This window comes from Helianthus annuus, chromosome 1 (genome assembly GCF_002127325.2).
Source record: "Helianthus annuus cultivar XRQ/B chromosome 1, HanXRQr2.0-SUNRISE, whole genome shotgun sequence".
Classification (NCBI taxonomy): domain Eukaryota; kingdom Viridiplantae; phylum Streptophyta; class Magnoliopsida; order Asterales; family Asteraceae; genus Helianthus; species Helianthus annuus.
This window is the reverse complement of record NC_035433.2, coordinates 10,908,855-10,934,218: the sequence shown is the minus strand read 5'-3', so window position 1 is coordinate 10,934,218 and position 25,364 is coordinate 10,908,855. Positions and strand designations below refer to the sequence as shown.

Sequence of the window (25,364 nt, the reverse complement as noted above, 5' to 3'; positions counted from 1 at the left end):
CCCTACAGGCTAGCACCAACTGAAATGAAGGAATTAAGGACCCAGCTGGATGAACTGCTGGCCAAAGGTTTCATTAAACCAAGTTCATCTCCTTGGGGAGCACCTGTCCTGTTTGTTAAGAAGAAGGACGGATCGATGCGTCTGTGCATCAATTATCGTGAACTTAATAAGGTCACGATAAAGAATCGATGCCAAGGATCGACGATTTGTTTGATCAGTTGCAAGGGGCTAGTTATTTCTCAAAGATCGACTTGAGGTCGGGCTACCATCAGCTGAAGGTCAGAGATGAAGACGTACATAAAACAGCATTTAGGACTCGATACGGTCACTACGAGTTCCTAGTGATGCCTTTTGGGCTCACAAATGCACCGGCTGCGTTCATGGATCTCATGAATCGCGTCTGCAAGACGTACTTAGACAAATTCGTCATCGTATTCATCGACGACATTCTTATCTATTCAAAGAACAAAGCTGACCATGAGAAACACCTACGATGTATTCTCAGATTGCTGCATCGCGAGAAACTCTATGCCAAATTCTCTAAATGCGAATTCTGGCTACGAGAAGTCCAATTTCTTGGACATGTCGTAAGCGAGCGTGGTATCCAGGTGGACCCCGCTAAGGTAGAGGTGGTCATGAATTGGCAAGAGCCAAAGACGCCTAGCGAAATTCGTAGTTTCCTGGGGTTAGCAGGATACTACAGAAGATTCATTGAAAATTTCTCAAGGATTGCTGCGCCCTTAACTTCTCTAACCAAGAAGAAGATAAAATTTGTTTGGGGCCCTAAGCAGCAAGAATCCTTTGATATTTTGAAGCAAAGGCTGAGCAACGCTCCTGTGTTGACGCTACCGGAAGGTACCGAAGAGTTCGTAGTTTACCGCGACGCGTCACACACTGGCATGGGGTGTGTGCTCATGCAGAAAGGCAAGGTGATTGCCTATGCTTCGAGACAGTTAAAGGTGCACGAAAAGAATTACACCACCCATGACTTGGAGTTGGGTGCCGTTGTGTTCGCACTAAAACTGTGGAGGCATTATCTATACGGAATCAAGTTTGTGGTCTATTCAGATCACAAGAGCCTTCAACATCTGTTCAATCAGAAGGAGCTAAACATGAGGCAACGCCGTTGGATGGAGACCTTAAATGATTATGATTGTGAGATCAGATACCATCCCGGCAAGGCGAATGTAGTCGCTGATGCCCTGAGCCGGAAAGAAAGGATGAAACCCATCCGAATCAATGCTAAGAGCATTGAAGTAAAGAATAATCTGATTGAAAGGGTGTTAGCTACACAGAGAGAAGCTGTGTTAGAAGCTAATTATCCTAAGGAAAAGTTAGGAGTAACTGAGGAGCAGTTAACTCTTAGCAAGGATGGAATTTTGCGATTGAATGGACGAATATAGGTTCCTATTTATGGAGGACTACGAGATGTTATCCTCTAGGAAGCCCATAGTTCCAAATATTCTGTCCATCCTGGAGCAGATAAAATGTATCAGGATTTAAAGGCAAATTATTGGTGTATAGGCTTGAAAAAGTCTGTAGCCGCTTATGTAGCCAAATGCTTAACTTGTGCGCAAGTCAAGGCTGAGCATCAAAAGCCGTCTGGCTTGCTACAACAGCCTGAACTTCCTGAATGGAAGTGGGAGTGTGTAACTATGGATTTTATCACCAAGTTACCCAAAACAAGGAAAGGAAATGACACGATATGGGTTATAGTCGATAGACTGACTAAGTCAGCTCATTTCTTACCCATCAAGGAGACTTATAGCTCCGACACATTAGCCCAGTTATATGTTGATAAGATTGTAGCCTTACATGGCATACCTGTGTCTATTATCTACGATCGAGATACTAGGTACACGTCTCATTTCTGGAAAAGTTTCCAGCAATCTTTGGGCACACGTTTGAACTTTAGTACGGCTTACCATCCTCAGACAGACAGACGGTCAGAGTGAGCGTACTATTCAAACGTTAGAAGACATGCTGCGGGCATGTGCAATCGATTTGGGTGGTAGTTGGGATAAGAACCTACCACTAATCGAATTCTCCTACAACAATAGCTACCATACCAGCATAAAGGCTGAGCCTGTTTGTTGGGCGGAAGTAGGAGAGGTCCAACTATCAGGACCAGAGATAGTCTTCGAAACAACGGACAAGATTGTCCAGATTCGAGAGCATCTCAAAGCTGCCCGTGATAGGCAGAAAAGTTACGCTGATCCGAAACGTAAGGATTTTCACTTCGAGGTAGGTGAAAAAGTGTTACTAAAAGTATCACCCTAGAAGGGGTGATGCGCTTCGGTAAGAAGGGCAAACTGAGCCCGAGATACATAGGACCTTTTGAGGTTATCGAACGTGTCGGGTCAGTTGCCTATAAATTGAACTTACCAGAAGAGCTCAATGGAATTCACAATGTGTTCCACATCTGCAATCTAAAGAAGTGCTTCGCTGATGAATCATTGGTGATCCCACACACAGATGTGCATATAGATGAGAGCTTGAAGTTTGTGGAGAAGCCTTTGTCGATTGAAGACCGACAAGTAAAGAAGCTTCGAAGGAAACATGTACCGATAGTTAAGGTTAAATGGGATGCTAGGAGAGGTCCCGAATTCACGTGGGAAGTTGAATCCACGATGAAAGAGAAATACCCTTATTTGTTTGAGTAAATCTCGGGTCGAGATTTATTTTAAGGGGTGAGGATGTAACACCTCGAAATTTTGTGTCCAATAATGTATTGACACGTGTCTTGAGTTTACACGTGGCATTTAATATTAAATAAAGGACTAAAGTTGACAAACCTAGAAAGTATGTAAATTCGAGGGTTAGAAATGTCAAACAAGGGTAAGTATACTGTATAGTAACCCTAAAACGATGCTCGTACCTTCAAACGAATAAATCATGGATCGTACGGAAGCGAAACGCGGAAGAAAGTGAGAGATTACAAGCTGCAGGGGTTAACTGCGTCAACATGTTTAATTATACCTCTGAGTGACCCTTTGACGTACCCGAGGCTTTGTAACAGTAAAATACGCTCACTAGAATGTACTATATAAATTCCGCGAAGTTCCGTTTTAAAACGAGAAAGTTATGATCAAATTCGTACGAGAGGGGTTAAAAGCGTCAACAATGAAAGTTAAGGCTTTTCGGATAATAATTAAACTAACCGGGGGGCTTAACAGTACGGGTAAAAGGCACGAGGCCCTTAATTGTAATTAACCGAGGGCCAAATCGCAAAGTTACCCCTTCAAACCCGAAAGGTCAGGTTATTAATTACCGAAGATTTCGTTAATCATTACAAAAGATTTAAAAAAGATTTAAAAACAACCCTTATGGACCGCAAGGGTCCTGCCTTACGGACCGTAAGGGGGTAAAAGATTTGGCTTGTCTCCGCCACAGGCTTACGGACCGCAAGGCCCAAACCATACGGTCCGTCCAGCGACAGAAAGTTGGTTGTTGGCTGTTTAAAACGTTAGAACATTAATGTATGGGTTTCCCAGAGGTATGGGCGACCCCTAATCACTCTCTAGCACTAGAGGACACATGTTGCTGATCAAGGGGCATGGGTAGACATGTTTCTCAATAATCTAGGGCCTTAAGAGTACTATATAAAGGCCTCATTGCACAACATGTTACTCACACCTTCCCTGATTTCATTGATCACATCTGGAGCTCAACATTTCCTCTCAAGTGTCCTCTAAGCAAGCATAAGACCTCTGTAAGTCGTTCAATCCTTTGTGGTTTAGTTTTGCTTAGTTATATAGCTAAAAATCAAACCGTCGTAATTACGGTTTGACTTCGAGATTAGTCTACAATGGCTCAGTCATACTCGAATTGAAAGTAGTTATAAGTTGGTATTTATGTGGGTAATAAACCCCTAAAAGGGTTCCCTCTGATCACCACTCTAACTAGTTCAAATAACGAGTTAAACATGCTTAGAAAAAGACAACAGAAAGCTATTTTGCGATTTTTCATATAATCTGTAATGTAGATGGTATGCAACCTGTTTGAACACTCATAAAACATGATAATAAGTGTATTAACACGTCTAAGCTTGTTTGATCCGGCCATTTGCTATATTGACCCGGTTCGGAGCCGAATGTCGCAAAACTTGACTTTTGCTTTGACTTCAGTTCTGACCCGTTTTAGTGCAATGTAGATATGCCTTAGGACTCTCTTAGGACCAGATCACGTGATGGTATCACCCTCTGTGACCGATTCGTTGTTTGTCCGAGTCTTTTACGCATTTCCGTTAATTGCTTAAAAGTTGACCGTAACGCCCTTTTCAAAATAAAACGAGTATTTCGGACACGTGAAGGGACCATAACCTTGCTTACTAAATTCTAAGCATGTCCCTAAAGTTTCACGCCAATCCAAGGTCCAGAATAGGAGTTATGCTAAATAGCGCAATTAAAAGAAACTTTTGTAATAAACGGCGCGATTAGCATAACGCCTACCTAAACCAAGATTTCGACACCAGACCTTTTACTCACTGTTGTAAAATAATATTTTGGGATTTTTAAAGATTTTTAATTAATTTTAACCTGCTCATAACCTGCGGTTATGGTTACGGTTCGGTAAATACCGAATATGCCCTTTTCGGCCAAAACTTGAGTTCTACAAGGTCTTTTGACCCGATTCCAGTTGCTACTGATTTTAAATAATAAATAAAGTATTTTGGACTTTATAAACTGAACGGGAAACTCAGATTTCCTGTAGAACTCAGAAAGCCCTTTAAAAGTCCTTAAAATGACCGGAAAACCCCTACGGGGCGTATAATGAACTAAAACTCGTTACGGGCATTATGGAAGGTATCCTACTGATACCACAACCTCGTTAAAGTATATTGACTTAGGAAAACAGCGTAGGACTCTTACGGTTACCCGTTGCGCCTATTGCGCGCACGGTTCGGCTTATGTAACTAGTTTACATAAATTAGCCGATACGGGTCAAACCATATTATTTTGACCCCAAAATCCAGAGTGTGAATATTAAACCCATATAAAACAAGCCTTCAAACTTGTTGGGTCAGAATCACATTCCATTCCCGGTTTTCGCCTTTCACGCGATTAAACCGTATCTATCCTTCGAAACTGACCGGTCTAGGCTACGGCTAATATAAAAGACCCGTTAGGATTCTAATAGGTTATTTTAAAACCTTCGTTCCAGAATAGGAGCCCAGTAAAAGATATCTGTGATTTAATCAATTAAGGACTGTACTTGCAAAGGTAAATACTTTTAACTTATTTTCCGTTATACGGGCTTGTGTTACGGTATATATAAAATACCGCTTGATCGAGCATCAAATCTTCCATCGTTTGGTGGTTAATTGAATAATTTGATCGGCTCGTTTAAACAGTCCTGTTACTTAAAAGCCTTTGGGGGGTTAATGACCATGTCCCGGATATCCTTGGCATCATTTTACGAAATGGCCACGACCTCGACATCCGGGTGTAGGCGTACACCTGGCATTATGTCTATAATTAATAAAAGACGTAACCGTTGGGTTACCCACCTCGGTTTTACGCAATGTGGTGTGTCTATTAAACTTTAACCCGGACTAGATCCGGGCTACCGAACGCAAAAGGAACATGTAATTCGTTCACAAGATTATAATATTAAATAATTCTCCCAAGTTATAAAAGAGTTTGTGCCTTGTGCATTCAAATCAATTTTTAATAAACATTTTACAAAAGTGTCGGTTGAATGTATTTACCAGTGTAAACTGACGTATTTTCCCAAAAAGATTAACTGCAGGTACTAAACGTAATCGGCTGGCTATAGCTCCTTAGCATCTTAAGAAGTCTCGCAAGCTTTGATGCCTTGTCTGTTGAACAATACTTTTTATTATTTTGATCCTCCTGTGGATACCATTCAACTATTTGTGATACATTCGATATTACAATCAATGGTTGGATTATATTTATCTTTATGCTTCTGCTGTGCATTCATATATTGTGTGGTTTGACTATATTGTTGCCAACTACGTCACGGTAATCCCCCAAAAAACCTAAAAAATCTAAAAAAAAAAAAAAAAAAAAAAAAAAAAACACACAAATTATTATTATTTTGTTTAACATTTTTTACTAAAAAATCGCTACTTTTAGTAGCAGCAAAAAAAAAATTTTTTTTTTTTTTTTGCTAACAAAATATAGCGATTTTTTAATAAAAAATGTTAAAAAAAATTGTGTTTTTTAGGTATTTTTTGTTGAGTTCACATTTGTATAGTAACTTTGATAGTTGGTGGTAATTACAAAAATGTCACCTTGTCTTTTTGAGTTTTCCTTCAATTTGTATGTTTAGTATGTTAAGATTATTTGTATTTGATCTTTTACCATTATATATAATGTCATCGGTTAGAGTATCCTTTGATCTTCCATAGGTTATTATGTTGTGACTATATAAACACATGTAAATCTCAGTTGAGATATATAGAAATACAAATAAATTCTCAACTTGTTTCATTACTTATTAAACCATTCAGAACATCATACATTTCGTAGCCACGAAACAACACCAAAGCTTGAACAACAGTAGTCATAAAATATAAAAGGGGTACACGCCATATATATTTATTTATAAAGTTTTGATATGACGATCATGCTTTATTAGCTAGCCTTTAGCTCAGTCAAGTAATGATAGGCGTTCGAGTCACCACTCCCTTATGATTCACCCACACCCACACACGATCGCACCTGAAGTCCCTAGTGGTCGCAGTTCCTTCCAATATCACGATAGCATTAACCAGTGGATTCTCTTTCTCAATTGTAGTCGCTGCCGCTTCTCCTTTTGCCCCAACAAGCTCGGGCCATGAATCCTTTCCTGTATTAATCATCCAACCACAAACTTTATTCATGAAATCATATAAAATAACTTAAAGAAGTTAGAAGAGAGCAATTAGATTACCTTTACAGCCTGATGATGACATTCTTGATTGTGCATTAAGAACATGGAGCATATGGGGTTATATAGAGTATAGGTTGTACATTGAGTAACGTCTTGTGCTTTCAGCGTTGTGTTTTTTCAAATGTTCCCACTTGGGTTGGCAAACGGATAACCTTCATTAGTGGAAAAACTCAAATTTGCTGTATAGTGTGCTGTTCTTGTTGACTTTCAACATTTTCATAATAGACACTCTAAAAATGTGGGTTTTAAGTCTAGCCGACACCCAAAAGCAGGTGCTAAGCTTCCAAATGCATTGTCTTAGCTGGCACTTTCGCCAATAGTGCACGCTTCGCCATTTCCGCCACCTCGCAAAAAAGTGTGGGCATTTAGCTATCTCAACCGATTCAAAAAAAGTGTAGACTAAATCTAGTCACCTCAACTCATCTCAACCACCTCACCAAAAGTGGAGACAAAATCTAGTCACCTCAACTCATCTCAACCATCTCACCAAAAGTGGAGACTAAATACACGACGTTTCAGCCGACAAAGCTTTATACAAAGCTGATAAAGCTGATGCAACAACTTTTGATATCTGTTGAAACGAGACTGACTACTTTGATGAAGGCTAAATTACATGTCTATATATCGGTAAAAAATCATGTCAATATGATTATTAGGGTAAATTTTCCTAAAACGTGGAACAAATAACATTGGTAGAAAAATGATCAGGGTAAAAAATACAACATACTCAAAATTTCACAGAGGAAGACCTTAGATTTTCCATAATAACTTCCGTTTATGCATCATATGCCTTTGTGTATATCGTTGTATTTTGACAATAGCCCGACACTATGATAGGGAGAACACACAATAAAAGCAAAATCATATGCTATCTTTTAAAGAATAAACAAGTTATAACAACATTTTTGTAGTGTAAACAGTTGTAATAGATCATGAACAAGTTAAAGGCTTTCCCAAGTTCTTGATGAAAAAAGTAGTGGTCAATTTAAGATCGAACAAGTTCTTTGCATCTAGATTTATAAACAAACTAACAATGTTCATCATATACATACACCTCTTCCCTACCGATAAATAGTTATAGCCATTCCAACACAGATTTTTTAATTTGAATGCGTGATTGATCGGGATTTCTAGAGAACCTCAAATTTGAGGGGTATTAATTTCTAATAATGTCAAAATTACCTAAAGTTTTTAAGACTTTATAAAGATATCAAAATGTCAAAAATACAAAGTTTTTAAGACTATAAATATATCAAGACTTTGGCTCATTTATTATCATATATCAAAATACCTAACATTCAAATTACGTACATTATAATTTAACTTTATTTGTTTTCTTTAAACTTATTTATAATATTATGAACTCTATATTATCTTACAATTTTTAATGAAAACTTTGACAATCTACCATTCACGAATATTGGTGTTGAGTATAAGAGTTTTTCACTAATAACAAAAAAGGATGAAAATTCAAAAGCATATCTTAACCTTAATTAAAAAAATCAAACGACCAAACTAAAAAAATCAAAAATAAAAAATAAACAATTGAGTAGTCAACATGCTACGTCTTTGCATGCAATTTTAGTTGTCAACATGCTACGTGTACACCGATTTGCATGCAATTTTCTTTGACCATCTAGGTGTGTAATGAATATATGTAATTATCTTACTGTTCAAAACATAAAATAGATAAACATTCTAGCTGGTTTAAAATTAAAATTAGAATAAATTATTATGTGGCTATCGCTCGTTGAGAACACTATATTTCTCCTATCAAGCCAACATGGTATGGGCATCAAGCCCCTCTTAATTCACCCTCCACACTTTCTAAAAGTAGATAAACATTTAGATATCTTACTTTACATAAAATTTTACATTTTTGCATAATTTTTAAGGTTGCTTCGTTCAGTTAAAAAAAAATATTTAACACAATAATTGACGAGCTAGCCCTAACGACTCACTGATGGTCTCACCCGACTCAAAAACTAACTAACGTCGTTAATTGTAACTAATTAAAAAATTAAAAGTTCATATAAAAAATTTAGAAGATCATAGAGAAAATTAAAGAAGATAAAAATAATAAAAGTAACTATTCTATTGGCATTTGTAGGTTTAGTAAGGGGTCTATACTTATTTTGGGGGGGGGGGGGGGGATATTCCACAGTCCTCCCAACCGCCGAGGTGATCCCATCTCGCAGACCGCCACCCAGCAAGCCTGAGTCTGGGGTAAATCCTCTACCGTAGGGGCATTGGGAACGAGCAAGACTCGAACTCGCCACCTCCGGGTTAGAATGCGGGCTGGTGGCCATTGGGCTTAGGTGTGTATATATACTAAGTGTCTTGTACCCATCGGTGACCAATGAATTCAATGAAACAGTAAAATTTTTGGAGAAAACTTGTTGTGCAAACAAACCCTTGATTTGTGTGTTCTTCATTCAATCTGTATGATTGTTGATTGTGAATACTCTGTGTATTGACAGTTATCTCATCTTCTACACCTTCTGTACGAGCTCTACGTTACGGTACGAGGCACGCGGTGGTTTCCGCACATCGCGTGTGTGTTCGATCCGTCCGATTCGTGTGTTCGTTGAAGGAAGACGACCTTACAAGTGGTATCAGAGCAGGCTCTATATACAGAGTATTCTTACCGCTGTAGACTTCATGTTGGAGGTTAGATTTCATTCGGTTTTGTTCATTCTAGTGGGTTTTCAAGTTTCAAGGGTTTTTTTTCTCACACTTTTCTCACGATTTTCATGGATTCTTCATGTGTTTATTGATTTTTCATCATGGATGGTGATTAGGGTTTAGTTGTGAGTATTTGTGCTTGATTTGATTGTTGAATTTTTTTCTCAGATTGTGTCAAATCTATAGATTTCTTCAAATTCTCTGGGTTTCTAATTCACTGAAGTTATTAATGATCTTGTGTGCAATCACACTTGGGAAATAAATTCAGAGTCAGTAGTTTTCCACACTTGTGGTTTTCACTAGTCCGCACTTGTTATAAAAGGGTCTGTGCGCACCTGTGAGTCTACAACATCATCAACACTTTTGAATTTCTTTTGTCCAAACTTTTGACATCAATACTTCTGCGCACATAAGTCTTCTGGGTCCGCACTTGTAGTTATTATTTGGTCATCCACAGTTGTGATTGATATTCATCATCCGCACTTGTAGTTGTCTTATTTGTTTATCCACACTTGTGTTATTCCACACTTATCCACACTTGTTATCCACACTTATGTTATTCCACACTTAGCCACACTTGTGTTATTCCACACTTATTCGCACTTGTGTTATTCCACACTTATCCACACTTGTGTTATTCCACACTTGTGTTATTCCACACTTATCCGCACTTGTTCCTTTTCATCTGTCCACACTTAGGTAATCAATTCTGTCCACACTTGTTAATTGATATCATTCACGTCCACACTTAATCATTCCCCCATATGTCCACACTTGTGAGAAAAATCATTGTCCACATTTGTTCAAGTTGTTAGTTCTTAACAAATTAATCTTTGTCAGTACTTGTGATATTGTTAAGTTTTCATCAGTAAGTTAGTTGATTGGAAAGTGTTAAATAATTGTTAAAACCAAGATCTTGTAAAGATGGCAAACAATTTGAGAACACCATTGTTCAAAGTATTCGACACAACAATGAAGTAGGAAGCAGTGATAAACCTCCCGTGTTGTTGAATGAGTTAGATTATCCGGAATGGAAGATACAATTTGAGAGATACATCAAAGAGGAAGATTTAAAACTGGGGTTATGTATGACCTTAGGAATTGGAGGAAAACCTGCTCGAACTTTGACAATTACCGGTTATCTTGATTTAACTGATGATGAAAGAAAGTATTACGAATGCGAAGAGAAAGCAATGTCCTTGATTACGATGTCGTTACCACAATCGATCTTACACACTTTCGGTAACAAAAACTCGCCAAAGGAATTGTGGGATAGTTTGAGTGACAAATACGAAGGAAATGAGTTATTCAAGAAACGAAGACTCGATCGATTTCTTTAGTTCATCTAGAGAGTTGAAAACTTGTAACATTGACAATAATAACAATATTAATAACAACAACAACAACAACAACAATAATAATAATAATAATAATAATAATAACAATAATAATAATAATAATACAAATTTCAATAATAATAATAATAACAATTAATCTATCTAACATAACAAAATAAAATTGATACCTGTTTTTTTAAGTACGGATTGTCCGGGATGGGGGTGCCTCACCCCCATATCCTCCAACGTCCGGATAGTTTTGTTGAACGTAAGGACCGCTCGGGAAAATGAATTGCTGATGACCACAGTCTCCTCCATATCCATCAGGATAATGTTGTTGCACGTAAGAATATTCACACCTGTATCCATAATCTGGATACCCTTGTTGCCCCGGATAACTTGGTTGACCAGCATGGTATGAGTCATCTACAGGGGATGTTTCATCAACAGGGGGATGCGTGTTCAAATCTAGAAACGGTATGTTTTGTTTTCCTCGTACACTAGACACAACCTCCTCTTGCTCGTTAGAATCGGGAACGCCGGACTCCTCCAAAAAACGGTATCGTCATTAGTAAATAATCAACTAAAACAACAAGTAATTAAAACAGTTAAGCTAATAACTGTTACCGGAACGTTTTCGGGCACCCATACGTCGCTAGAATACTACCCAAAGACATAGTTGTCGTCCCAGTATGATGACATTTCAACACTTCACAGTGATAAGAACACGAATGCAAACAAGAAAATATATTTCAAAGAAATAGAAGAAATGGAAGAAATGCTCGGGTGGATGAACAGTGCACTGTAAGTTCCTGTTTATATGAAACAGAGACGCCTCGTATAGCCCTAGACACCCCATATTGCTTTATGTCGCATGTCAGACTCAGAGTCACATCTGTCTTCAAGACGCCTCGTATAGGGCTATATGAGGCGTCTTGGTCCCTTCGTATTGCTTCCTCGTACAGGCCTAGACGCCCCGTCTGATGTGAGTGATGTGACGTGGTACGAGGTTCAATAGTTGGTCAGATAAAGTAACCCTAGACGCCTTGTATCGGCCTATACGAGGCGTCTTGAAGGGTGTGGAAATAGGCAGTTGGGTGTGTGAATATGTAGACCCTTAAAGAAGTCTGCAACTTGGCGGAGACGACTAAAATCTCGCCGGAGAAGTCTGAAATCTCATCAAATGCTTCAGAAATCTAGCTGGACGCTTTAGCTTCTGAAATTTCTCCAAAGACGTATCCATTGCATAATGTATCACTCCAATACACACGTATGGTTGGTTTTGTAATTTACCATATTTGAAAACAAGAATTGTTATTAAATCAAAAGAAAATAATGTTATCAAATACACAAATACATACCAAAACTAAAGGAAACATAAAAGACAAAGTTATACGTGAAGCACACATATTTGAGATGTAAAACCGAAGAACACTTTGTATCAAAACCCTAAGTATAATATCTAAATCAATCGTTTATTAAAAAAAATCAAAGAATCGTTGTCGGAAATCGTCCAGATTTTTTGTAATCAGAAGAGTGTAGATAATAGAATTGTAATTGTTAGGCGGTTAGCATCACCCACGTTTATATACTTCGTAATTATATTTTACAAAAAGTGAACCTAATTCCTACAAAACTTAAAACAGATTTCATGAGATTGTTGGTACAATCTTAAAAACCTTATTTATAAGGATTTTGGGTTTACGAAAGGATTTATAATAGAATAAAAAAATATTTAAAGAGGTTATGATCTTACAAAAAATTTTTTGGGGAAATTTGTATGTAGTACAACTTGTTGTGTTTGAATTTTTTGAGATTGAGATACAATCTTAAATCCTATACCGTGGTACAAAACGAATAGTTTTGGTTCCAACGTTTGGTTTTGAAATGATTTTGGGAATCGTTAATTTTTCTGACTTTTATGTTAGAACGGGTTTATTAGTGTAAACCATACGTTTTTTTTGTAAACGTTAAATTCTCTAACATGTATGTTAGACCGGAATTATTGGTGTAAACCATACGTTGTTTGTAAACGTTAAATTCTCTTAAGTAGAGTTTTTTATGTCTTTAAATAAGAGTTTTATGTTACTTGATTAGAGTTTTATGTCTCTAATTAAGTCTCTATTTAAAGTAGACTCTTCATTCACCCATGGATTGATATGAACAAATAAGTCTTATAATGATTTTTGCAATCATTTGTCTTCTAACATGTGTGTTAGAAACGTTCATGAAAAGCATTAGTTTGGAAACAATTTTTTAATTGTTTAGTTTCTAATGTGTGTATTAGAAATGACTTATTTATTTGAACCATATATGTGTTTTTAGCAAGTCGAATTAACATTTTGTGGAAATGTTAATATTTCTAACGTGCGCATTAGAGTTTCTTTCATTTTAACATGATTGTTAAAAATGGTTAAAATACAAATGCTTTGAAATGTTTTATGTAGACATTTTATATAAGCAATTTGTTGTAGCATTGTTTTTAATGCTTTGTATGATTTAGAAATAAAATGTCATACATTGAAGTTGATGTTTGATTGGCTTCAAGGAATTAAATCACCATAAAGTGATGGTATGGTATTTAAATGAATTTAATGAAATTAAAATCATTTACTAGACTCTTCATTCATATGGAAGATAAACTCTTAAGGAGGGTTTCATGTCAATTTATTAGTTTTTATTAGAGTTTATGTCTCTAATAAAATCTTTAATTAAGTGAGACTTATCTCTACCCCATGTCTCTTGTATTAAAAGTAGGCTATGTGCCTAACTTAATGAGATTGGAAAAAAAATAGAAGAGTAAAAATACAAGAATTAAATCACCATAAAGTGATGGTGTAGTTGTGTGTGATTTTATCACCAACTTTAATTTGTGATTTGTGATGTTTTATATAAAATGACTTAAATTTTCTAACACGTGTGTTAGAAAATGTGTATCATGAATATGAGGTTAAAGATTGTTCATAATGAACAGAAATGTTTTATGTAAACATTTAATTACCTATAAGTGCATTAAAAATGATGAGAAATGGTTTATTTCATAAACTATATATTTGGAAAACATTTTATGTAAATGTTCGATTCTATAATGTGCTTGTTATAACATTTTATTTCTAACATGCATGTTAGAAAATGTTTAGTACATGTGTAGTAAGACTAAACAATATAAAACCATTTGATATTTTGGGTTTGATCTATGTTTTCATAACCCTAATTGATATTATTAATATTATATATTGCAAAACTAAGAAACTGTTTTGAATTATTTTAAAACAAAGTTTTGCATAAAATTGATAATTCAAATGGTTTGCTACTCTTACTAGAAGTAGCATATGGTGAACAAAGTAACAGTCTAGTGGATGTTATTTGGTGAAAAACAACTTGATGTTGTTGTGAACAAATTTAATTGTTCAAGTTTACTACTTAAATATAGTATTTGTAACAACTTGGTATTGTTTTGAGCATAATTGTCCAAGTTTAAAGTTTCAAGATGAAATGGGGAACTTGTACTTACAAGTGCATGGAGTATTATTGAGGCAGTACCTCAAGACATGCCATGGGACGATATTGTTGAGAAGATTTCGGTCAGATTATAAAGTGTTGAAGATAAAAGCACTTTGCTATTTGATGTCTACATATTGGCTATGCTTCTGTTTAAATTTCAAAAGTGATTGGCACTTATGATTTAGTTTCCAATGTATTTTATTGTTTTGTGTTCAATATCTTCGGATAACACATGCATTTTTTTACAAAGAAATAAATCACTAATGGTTGTGACGTATAAATTATTTTTGTGGAAAATAATTATAACGTCGGTTATACATTGTTTAAAAGAATATGGTTTTAACGGATAGTACATGAAAATACTTGGACATAAACAACTTGAGAGTTGTTACATTGACTAAAAATCAAAGATGAAACATCAAATGTATAACCACATCATGAATGAGTAATGAAAGAACGTAGTGAGTGTATTGAGATGAAATACACTAGCGACATTCATGTCGCATACTTCATTAGAAGTCATTGAAAAATTCACAAGTGTGAATTCTAACATATGAAAGTAAAAATACTATATGCTATTGTATACCTTTAATAAATCTTGTGAGATTTATAAGTAGATGCATCTACCACTTGATTATTGTTTGAAGTGTATGGAGATTTTACTTTCATTTGGGAGAGCATTCTAAATATACATATCTCCTAATGAATAATTATGGCAAAATTATGAATGCCATGTTGTTGAGTGTCGATCTAGTTGACTCTATCTCACACATAATAGTGATTGTAGAAAAGAAACATTCATCTTGTTGGTGATGAATGTGTTCACAAAGTGACTTGGATTAAGACTTATGTTTAAGTACTTATGAGTCAATGGTAGATTGTTGGAGATCAAAGGTAATCAAGTTATGTTCCTTAAATGAATGATGAAATTTAGCTATGTGCTATATACAATAATTTGTGAGACCTTCCTAAATATTAATGTTTTAGGATTATGAATAAGTCTCATTATTTTGTCTTAACAAGGGATGAATGTTGCAAAGTGATATTATGATATCCTTAGGGCTGTAAGAATCAGAATGATCTATCTTCTGTTCACATGCTAAAGTATTGTAGTCTAAAGCATGCTAGACTAGTACTTGGTTAATTATGGGTATTGACGGAGACTAATTAACTCTAAACATTCAAATGTGTATGAACACAAAAAGAATTTGTGTATAGACAAAGTTGAGGGAAAATTTTCATTCATTATAAGGAAAAGACATGTAACTTTTTAAGAGTTTGTTCGAAAAGCTAATGAGCAGAACTCATTGTCTAAGCTTATTCTAGATGTTAAATTAGAATTATTCTAAGTTGGTGACAAACTTATGACAATGGCATGTGTTGCTTTGGTCAACTCGGAATGCAATATGAGTTGAATTCACACAATGAGGTTGATCTTGTTCAATCATGTGTGTATAAATGTCATCATAAGTGAAGTTACGGAAATGTTAATCAAATGGCAAGAAATGTGGGGGAGGATCCATTTAGAAATAACCCTATAAGGGTATGTAGAAATGGTTTTCATTACCCCATCTGGATGATATCCTATAACACTTAAATGTGGGGGTATCTTGCATTTGTATCATAAAAGTTTGGCAATAAGGATTTTGTAATCTAATCTAACATTGCAAACAGACGACTATGTGGAGGACACAAAGGTCGCAGTGCATAATGGAGATGTGTTGCCTTAAATGATAAGCGTATCTTACAAAGACATATATTATAACCAGATTCAGATGACCACTGAGGTTATAGTCTTAGAAGTTGACAATAGGCAAAATTAACTTACGAGTTAAGAACACATCATGACAACTGATCTCAAATATGCAAAGTTATTTGTTAATGTTATGGATCTGATGTGCTGAAAGTGGGTTAATTAATAACAACTGAAATTACCCTAATTCTAGACTCTCTAAGTTTTAAATTTATAAAACTAAGACTCTCTAAACCCTAAACCACACAACCGGAAAGTGTACTGATCGGTGTAGTATAGCCTAAGGAAGTTCGAGTATCGAACCCAAGAGACTCTACTGATTACGCTAATGACTCTATCTAGACTTAGACTGACACGACTTAACTAATTGTTTATTTGGATGGGGGGTTTCTAAAAGTCCTAAATAAAATAATAAAAAATCAACTAAATTAACTAAACGAATTAGACACGAACTTACACGAAGGCTGAACTCAAGGATGATGAAGGAACTACCTAGACAGGAATCCTGATTGCTTTTAGTTATGATTATATTTGGAAGTTGTCTGCTATGGAACCAAGATCTTAAAATTCTCACCTCTCGGGAAATCTAAGGACCCCTAACCCTTCTCAAAAGCACGCTAAGATCCCCTAAAGGTTGTTAAATTACCGGTTATTAGACTCCTTTACAAGACATCTAATGGGTTTATAAAAGTATCCTACAAGGCTCACTCCCTTACGAGACCTAAACCTAGGATAGGCTTGTTTTCTCAGCTAGACTTGCTAGACAGCAGCCAAAAGGTTAACTTCCTAAGAAGGACCTACCTTACGGTTTAATCACTTAGACCTAGCAATAATCCCGCACCTTACAGCTATTGACGATTAGTAGAGCACTTGATTTTATAAGATTACCAATTATTACTTCTAAGGCTACTTATGCAATTTTCACCCTAAAGGATTAGAGATTTATTATGTTATATAGACACTCACCAAAACCTAAAACCCTAGCATGACTCTATTATCTGATAAAGACCGTCACCAAGATTCATGCGAAGCAATAATCAATATTCAAATACTATCAAGCACGCAAACACATCTAACTGATAGAACAAGCCGTTTACAATTTATAAATAAACCATAGCTTCCAAAAATCCATATATAATCAAAACATATAGCAATCAATCATCCATATCTAGGTAGTAACAAGAAGTCTAGCCGCGAATCATAACAAACGAAGTCTCAAAAATAATCAAACAAGGTTCAAATAATGAATTCATTGAATTAAAACAAAAAGACTAGAAAATAAAAGAAACCGAATGGCAAAACCCGGTTATTCCTTGCTCTCCAAGCTTCTTGCTTCAACCCAACGATTCCGTGGCGTTGAACCTTGCAAAAGATGCTTCTTAATCTGGATCGTCGAACTCCACAGCAAAGCCTCGTCCCGATGTTATCCTTGTGCTTCTACTACCGTCCCCCCAATTCGTGCGGCCTCCTCTCCTCCGTCTGATAATGTAGCCGTCGATTATATATTAAGAGTGATAAATTCCTTTTCGTGCAAGGAAGCTCCAACCAATTATCTTTTTTTCCACCACTCACGTGCGCCCCAATTTAATTGATGTGCGGCTTGGCCCAAACCATTTAGATATGAGTGTGCCTATTGGCACACTAAAGTGCCTATTGGCACACCAAACCCTAGCAAAAGTTAGGGTTTATCTACGCTGCGTATTGGTCAATACGCAGCCTATAAGGTTAACCCTAGACGCTGCGTATTGACCAATACGCAGCGTAGATAAACCATAGATCTCAGTGCCTGATTACCAATCATTGCACAGAAAACAAGGTCCCTATACGCTGCGTATTGGTCAATACGCAGCGTATATAAAACTGAGGCACATTTGGGGTCATTTTGGTAGGTTTGAAGTGTCAAATTTTTGCCAGGTTTCTATACGCTGCGTATTGACCAATACGCAGCGTATATAAACTTGGTAAAATTTGACACTTCATACCTGGAAACATTTTGTGTCAATTCCTGAAACATAAGGGACCATTATTGTAAATCCTGGAAACATCAGGGACCATTTATCTAAATTATCAAACATCAGGGACCATTTTTGTAATTTCATGAAACTTCAGGGACCATTTTTATAAAAAATGAAACACCAGGGACCAAAGTGTAAATATATATAAAATCAGTATAAAAGGGGGTCTTCTTTAAAGAACCGGCCCTTAGCATGATTCGAACTCGTGACCTATCGTTTAGAACCGTAACGCCTTAACCAGTTTATCCTCCGTTCCGGAGCTGTTAGAACATGGAACTTAATTCTTATATGTAGTAACTGCTAATACGCTGCGTATTGCCCTATACGCAGCGTATACTGACACTTCGTATACGCTGCGTATTGATCAATACGCAGCGTATAAAGCCTTCTGAACTTTAAATTCACACAGAACCTGTTATATTCCAGAGACACTCGTTAGGCCTGTACGCAGTTACTACATATAAGACGGACTTAGTTTCGACGCTCGTTAGGCCCGTACGCGCCTTACGGACGACGTCGACTAAATAATAAAAAAAATATTAATTAGTCGACGCTCGTTAGGCCCGTACGCGCCTTACGGACGACGTCGACTAAATAATATTTTTTTTATTATTTAGTCGACGTCATCCGTAAGGCGCGTACGGGCCTAACGGGCAACGACGGACTTAGTTTCGACGCTCGTTAGGCCCGTACGCGCCTTACGGACGACGTCGACTAAATAATATTTTTTTATTATTTAGTCGACGTCGTCCGTAAGGCGCGTACGGGCCTAACGAGCGTCGAAACTAAGCCCGTCGTTAAACGGACTTAGTTTCGACGCTCGTTAGGCCCGTACGCGCCTTACGGATGACGTCGACTAAATAATAAAAAAAATATTATTTAGTCGACGTCGTCCGTAAGGCGCGTACGGGCCTAACGAGCGCCGAAACTAAGTCCGTCGTTAGGCGCGTACGGACTTAGTTTCGGCGCTCGTTAGGCCCATACGCGCCTTACGGACGACGTCGACTAAATAATAAAAAAAATATTATTTAGTCGACGTCGTCCGTAAGGCGCGTACGGGCCTAACGGGCAACGACGGACTTAGTTTCGACGCTCGTTAGGCCCGTACGCGCCTTACGGACGACGTCGACTAAAGGCATGGGGTAGTCTCCTTCCAACTTAGCATGTATGAAGTGTCCCCCGTGAACATGTATAAGCGTTATCGCTTGAGGTCGTGGATCTAGTGGGGCATCCGTTAATGGGAAGATGGTAGAGCTCCATTCAATGCTTAGCACGTGGAGGACAATATTATACCTTTGCGCTATGAGAAGCCCTACCTGGGGCATTTCCATCCAGTGACTTTCATCGCACCCTTTCACTGAATGCCATTCGATGCTCTTACGTATTCGTTTAAAGTCTCCTTCGTTATATGTTTCGAATACATGCTTCCAACGCGGTTTGTTATGGTCAATCTCCAGTAGTAAATCTCTTCGAATATTGGGCCATGCGTGTTCCGTAAAACCTAACCCGACAGCCACAGACCTGTACCCACAATGACCGTCTGGGGTCACATCTTGTATACGCGATATGTAAGAGCGAAACTCTGATGGAATTTGATTCTTAAACCTCTTAATGCATAACAAGTGCTCGTCCCCCTTTATTAATGGAAAAACCTTATCATCCCTCGTCTCCTTCTTTTTAGAACTTGTTGAACTGTTTGGTTGCATTTTAGGTTTTTCAGACTTCACAAACGAACCAGTTCCACGAGAGCCCTCTGACGGTACGTATGAGCTGTGTCGGGGTAAATCGTACCTATGCTTGGGGGAAGCGGTAATTACGTTGCTGTCCTCGCCATAGGAGCTGTATCTCGCAGCTTGGTCTAACCTCGCAGCTTCATCTAGCCTTTCTTGTACTTTCTTTGATGTAGGCCGACCGCGAGTGTTTTGCTGGACGATCGGTGGTTTCTTGGTTGACGATTTCGGGGTGAAAACCGCTTTTATCTTTGAAAGCATACTCTTTTGCTGAACGGGGGACTGCGCCTCTAAATGTTGCCGCACATTATTGAGCTCTGCTACAATATCGACCTCCTCGTCTACCAGTTTACAAGGGAGCAAGTCAAGCTTACGCCAGAATACATCTATCTCGTCGAGTTGTATTATACGCCCTGCACAGTTAAGTTAATACGGTGTGAGAAACAGCTAAATCGTACAAAATAACAAAAGGTTTGTGGTTTTAATATTTTTTACCTGTACGTGTGTAGTTTTCCAGCCTACAAGCACACGGCAATCCTTTGCTAAGCCACATATGGCAACCACATGATGCGTTAAGTTTCCGCAACACATCCATCTTCCTCAGTAGCTCTTTTTCCAGCAAATCAAGTGCTTCATGGGAAACCTTTCCACGTAGGTTGTCCAACATTCGGTGTCTGTGGTGGTTCATCGTTTTTTCGATGCTCTCAGTGAAACTTTTTTGTATTTCATCGTACTGAGTTTCAACTATATCAATGATGCATCTTGCTATTCGCTCCAATGAACTCCCGCGCGTAATGTATCTTTTTAAATTTGCGTGCTGGCTCTCAACTCTGTTGGTGGTGCGCTGACCAAAGTTGCGACACTTATCGGTCCACGCATAAATGAACATTTCTTTATAGTCTTTGAGCCAGTTTTCGTAGACGTAATCATAGACACCTGTAAAAATAAAATAATGAAATGTAAAAGCGTGTGTGAAATATAATAGATTGGGTGAGTCGTTTGTTGAAGGAACACTTACTTTCTCGGTTGGCAACCACGAGTCGGTTATACATTTTCTCCAAGTTGTACTTGTACATGGGCTCTGATGAAGATTCGCACAATGTCCGCCAGTACGACATAAATTTCCCCCAATCTTCTTTATCGAACCCTGACTTGCACTTTCTAGCTATATTTTGTTGGATGTGAAAGTGGCATAGAAGCCTTTTTGCGTTCGGGAATACTTTAGAACACGCGTTTATTAGGGCAAGCTCCCTATCCGTGACTATCACACGCGGCATCATACATTCATGCAATATTGACTTGATCCGCTCAAGCACCCACACGTAGTTACCCCTTCGTTCTTTACAAATAACGGCATGTGCGATACAAAAAGACTTCCCAGTCGACGTCATACCCACAACCTGGACAAATGGCATGTTGTAGAGGTTTGTTTTGTAGGTCGCGTCGATCAACATCACGTGCGGGAATGCACGCCACGTAGTGATTGAATAAGGATGAACAAAGAAAATCTCTGTTACGACATCTGTTTTGGGATCTTGTCGGGTGTCGTAAATGAATCGGCGGTCATGCAGCAGGCTTTCCAGTGCCTGAATAGGATTCTTTCCGTCCATTATTGTCGCTCTAATTTTTTGTACCGCATTTTGCACGTCTTTCTGAACGTGCAGGCTGTCGGGGAACTGCTTTCTTAGGGTTTGAAATATGATACGTGGCTCCATGTTTTGAGCAGTTAGCTGCTCCACTAGCTTGTATTCGGCTTTAGTAAATCTTCGCACAAAAGCGTGGCCCAACAGACTCGTCGTAGGTTCGTGGTTATGGTTCGCACAGTCCACTTTTAACTCCCACGTGTCGTTCGTCACGTCCCGGATGGCGAGTAATGAAAATGGGCAGCCGATTTTTTTGCTACCAGCTTTCCTAACTGTTGCTTTACTACGGTGTTCACCACTACGGTCGCACACAAGCCATACCATCCCAGTAGTACCGCCAATATTTTTTGATCGGCGGGTAACAATTACGTAACCATTATCCTTTCCCGTTTCTTGTACCCAATTCTTCAAATCATTTAGAGACATGAAACGCTAAAAAAAGTTACGTTAATAATAATATAATCGAAACTTCAGGGACCATTTGTGTCAAAAAGACATTAATAATAATAATAATAACAATAATAATAATAATAATAATAATAATAATAATAATAATAATAATAATAATCGAAACTCATACTTCAGGTACTAATATGGTTATTATTGAAACTATTTTAACAGAATGATTTAACAAGGTTAACTTTCATATAAAGATTTCATCTTTAAACACTAACTCAGTTAGCATACTTAACTGAACAGTATAGGGACCATTTGTGTCAATTTTTGAAACTTCAGGGACTATTTTTGTCAATTTTCGAAACTTCAGGGACCATTTTTGTCAATTTTCGAAAGTTCAGGGACCATTTTTGTCAATTTTCAAAAGTTCAGGGACCATTTTTGCAATTTTCGAAAGTTCAGGGACCATTTTTGTCAATTTTCAAAAGTTCAGGGACAATTTTTGTCAATTTTCGAAACTTCAGGGACCATTTTTGTCAATTTTCAAAACTTTAGGGACTGTTTTGTCAATTTTTTGAAACTTCAGGGACTATTTTCGTAAAATTTGAAACTTCAGGGACTTTTTATTGTTTTTGGCACTTAACTGGACTAACTGAGTTCTCTAACTCAGTTAGTGGTCCCTTGTATTAAATGCTAACCTAGTTAGGATATAACTATGATTTAACTAACTAAGTTAGGTTTAAACTAACCATTTTGTTAATTAGACTAACTAGATTATTATTATAAAAAGAATACAATTTTTAATAATAATAATAATTATAATTATAATATTTTTAACAACAACAATAATAATAATAATAATAATAATAATAATAATAATAATAATAATAATAATAATTACAATTATAATTATAATTAAAGTATTTTAACAATAATAACAATAACAATAATTATTATAATTATATTATTTTTAACAATAATAATAATAATAATAATAATAATAATAATAACAATTATATAATAACAATAATTATTTTAATGTGATACCTCATTTACTTGAAATGGATTGCCCGGGGTAGATGGTTCATAAAGTGATGTGTTACGGGACTCATAACCATATCCACCATGTTCTTCGTATCCACCGTATCCAACTTCATCCCTAGATCTATCGTATACACTGTAACCACCTTCACCCCCGTATCCACTGTAACCACCGTCACCCCCATATCTATCGTATCCACCGTAGCCCCCATATCCACTATAACCACCTTCACCCCCGTATCCACCATCACCACCGTATCCACTGTAACTTCCGTATCCACCTTCATCCCCGTATACCCCATAACCCGGATACGATTGCTGCGACGGGTAATATGGTTCATCAACAGGTGCATTCTCAACACCGTATCCACTTTGTTGCACGTACGGAGATTCATACCCGTATCCGTAATCTGGACACACTTGATGCGCCGGGTAATTTGGTTCATCAACAGGTGGAGTGGGAGTCTTGTTCAAGTCTGGCAACTGTGTTTCTTGATTAACAGGGACTCCAGACACAACCTCCTCCTCCTCATTGGCAGCATTTGATCCCCATGTGTCGTTAGAATAACGATTACCGAAATAATTATCCTTCCAAAATGATGACATTTTAACAAGGTTGAACCAAAAACTAACAATTTACTGAAGAAGAAGATGAAAAGGAAAGCAAAGTATATGTCGGGTGATGGGTAACAGATATGAATGGAGGGATAAATAGACTTTCATCTGGCATGTCAATACGCAGCGTATTGATCCCTACTCACCGTATTACTTTATTCACGTGCCCTGGACAACATCGTATCAGGTCAAACCAGTCTATCAATACGGTGCGTATTGATCAATACGCACCCTATGTAAGACTGATTTGACATGGTACTAGGTTTGACTGTCTGGTCGTGCACCTACCACTTATATACGCTGCGTATTGACCAATACGCAGCGTATTCAGGTAACCCTATACGCTGCGTATTGACCAATACGCAGCGTATGCAAACCCTAATTGTGCAGATAGCCTGACTTGGTGTGCAGATAGTGAGAGCCTTTAGATATTCACGAAAATCTACTGGACTTAACATGTTTGGCCCTTTTTATTTTCTTGCGTCTCATTTGTCTTTGTTTGTCAAACCCCACTCCAAAAAAATAATCATCATCACAGCCTCTTCGATTTGTAATACATCAACTCCTTAATTTTTATTTCTATCCTAACAATAATAAATGTCATCTCCCTTTATTCCATAACAGCAACCTTCACCAATAGAATGGGACTTGATAGTTTTCATATGGTAGCCTTTAACAGATAAATTAGAGATAGTGGGCTCGACCTACTCATAGAAAATAGCTGTAATTTTACTTCAGTCACTGGCGCTCCACTCTGCCCTACTGGCTGGTTATTTGCATATTACCCATTTTCGCTCCATTTGCACCAGGGCCCAACACAAAATAATATAATACAATACTAAAACTAAATAAAAACAAATAAAATCTATACAAAAATTATACAATTTACACGGGACAAATATGTGTATTTTACCCCACATCAAATATCCCCACACTTAACCTTTTTTCGTCCTCGAAAAAGAATTATGCAAACGGAATCATAGTCGAGAAAATCATTCGGGACAAAAGCTTAGGTTACTTTATTAAAACCGAAACTCGTGTTAGCCGCGATTGCAAGTATATTGATCCTTTTAAACCCAACCCAGTTCCAAGCCCTTATCATGCAATTTAGGTTCAAATATGGGTCAATCTATCTAGGGTCTCACTCTAAAAATTGCAAGCCCATCTAATCCCACCTCAAACTTATAGGACAAAAGGAACGATCACTACTGGACCAATTTCCAACCGTCTTATATCAAAACCAGGAGAGTTTACAATCAGATTTTTTTTCTTGTTCTTTTTTTTCATTTTTTTTTTCCGTGAGTCTAGACGGTGCTTTCCCAAAACAAGCGGCAATCCGGCTGTAGAGTCGCTATCCCCAACCACAGACTACTTAATTTCGGTACTTTTTATTATTTTTTTTCTTTTCATAGCTTTGCACGGTCGATTTCACACACCCTAGTGGTAATCCGGCTGTAGAGTCGCTATCCCCAACCCAGACTACATAGGAATGGCTACTTTCATTTAGTTTCTAGCTCACTTTTTATTCTAATTTTTTTCACATGATCACAAACTCTAACGGTTTTAACTTATAACGGGGCCCCTTATGTTATTTTTGGCGGTTTCAATTTCCCCACTTTCCCTAGATGAGAACCCACTAGTAGACCAACAATTAAGTATATTTAATATCAAAGGAACTCAAAACCGAACCGAGCCTACCCGCACATCCCAAACTAGACACAAGCTCATTTATTTATTCTCATATT

The 25,364-nt window shown here is 37.3% G+C and overlaps 1 protein-coding gene and 1 long non-coding RNA gene across 2 annotated transcripts; both read right to left on the bottom strand.

Moving 5' to 3' along the window:
* Positions 1-6,432: 6,432 nt before the first annotated feature.
* LOC110863833 lies at positions 6,433-7,051 on the bottom strand. The gene is made up of 2 exons (XR_002549407.2): positions 6,901-7,051; positions 6,433-6,816 (listed from the first exon to the last, which is right to left on the bottom strand). It is a non-coding gene; the product is annotated as an uncharacterized LOC110863833 (long non-coding RNA).
* Positions 7,052-11,118: 4,067 nt separating this feature from the next.
* Positions 11,119-21,973, bottom strand: LOC110873268 (PKS-NRPS hybrid synthetase CHGG_01239). Its single transcript, XM_035982021.1, has 4 exons — positions 20,943-21,973; positions 20,420-20,860; positions 19,307-20,337; positions 11,119-11,469 (listed from the first exon to the last, which is right to left on the bottom strand). The coding sequence occupies exons 1-4, from the start codon at positions 21,889-21,891 to the stop codon at positions 11,119-11,121; spliced, it is 2,772 nt and encodes a 923-aa protein (XP_035837914.1). The 5' UTR covers positions 21,892-21,973.
* Positions 21,974-25,364: the final 3,391 nt, after the last annotated feature.

What these genes read in the sequence shown, in the direction of transcription:
- LOC110873268 (XM_035982021.1), bottom strand. Translation starts at nt 21,891, where the DNA reads ATGGTATGGCTTGTGTGCGACCGTAGTGGTGAACACCGTAGTAAAGCA. An exon ending in CGTGGTTGCCAACCGAGAAA is followed by an intron (nt 20,861 to 20,942) that starts GTAAGTGTTCCT and finishes TTATTTTTACAG; the next exon opens with GTGTCTATGATTACGTCTAC. An exon ending in TAGTCGACGTCGTCCGTAAG is followed by an intron (nt 11,470 to 19,306) that starts GCGCGTACGGGC and finishes CGTTTTTTGGAG; the next exon opens with GAGTCCGGCGTTCCCGATTC.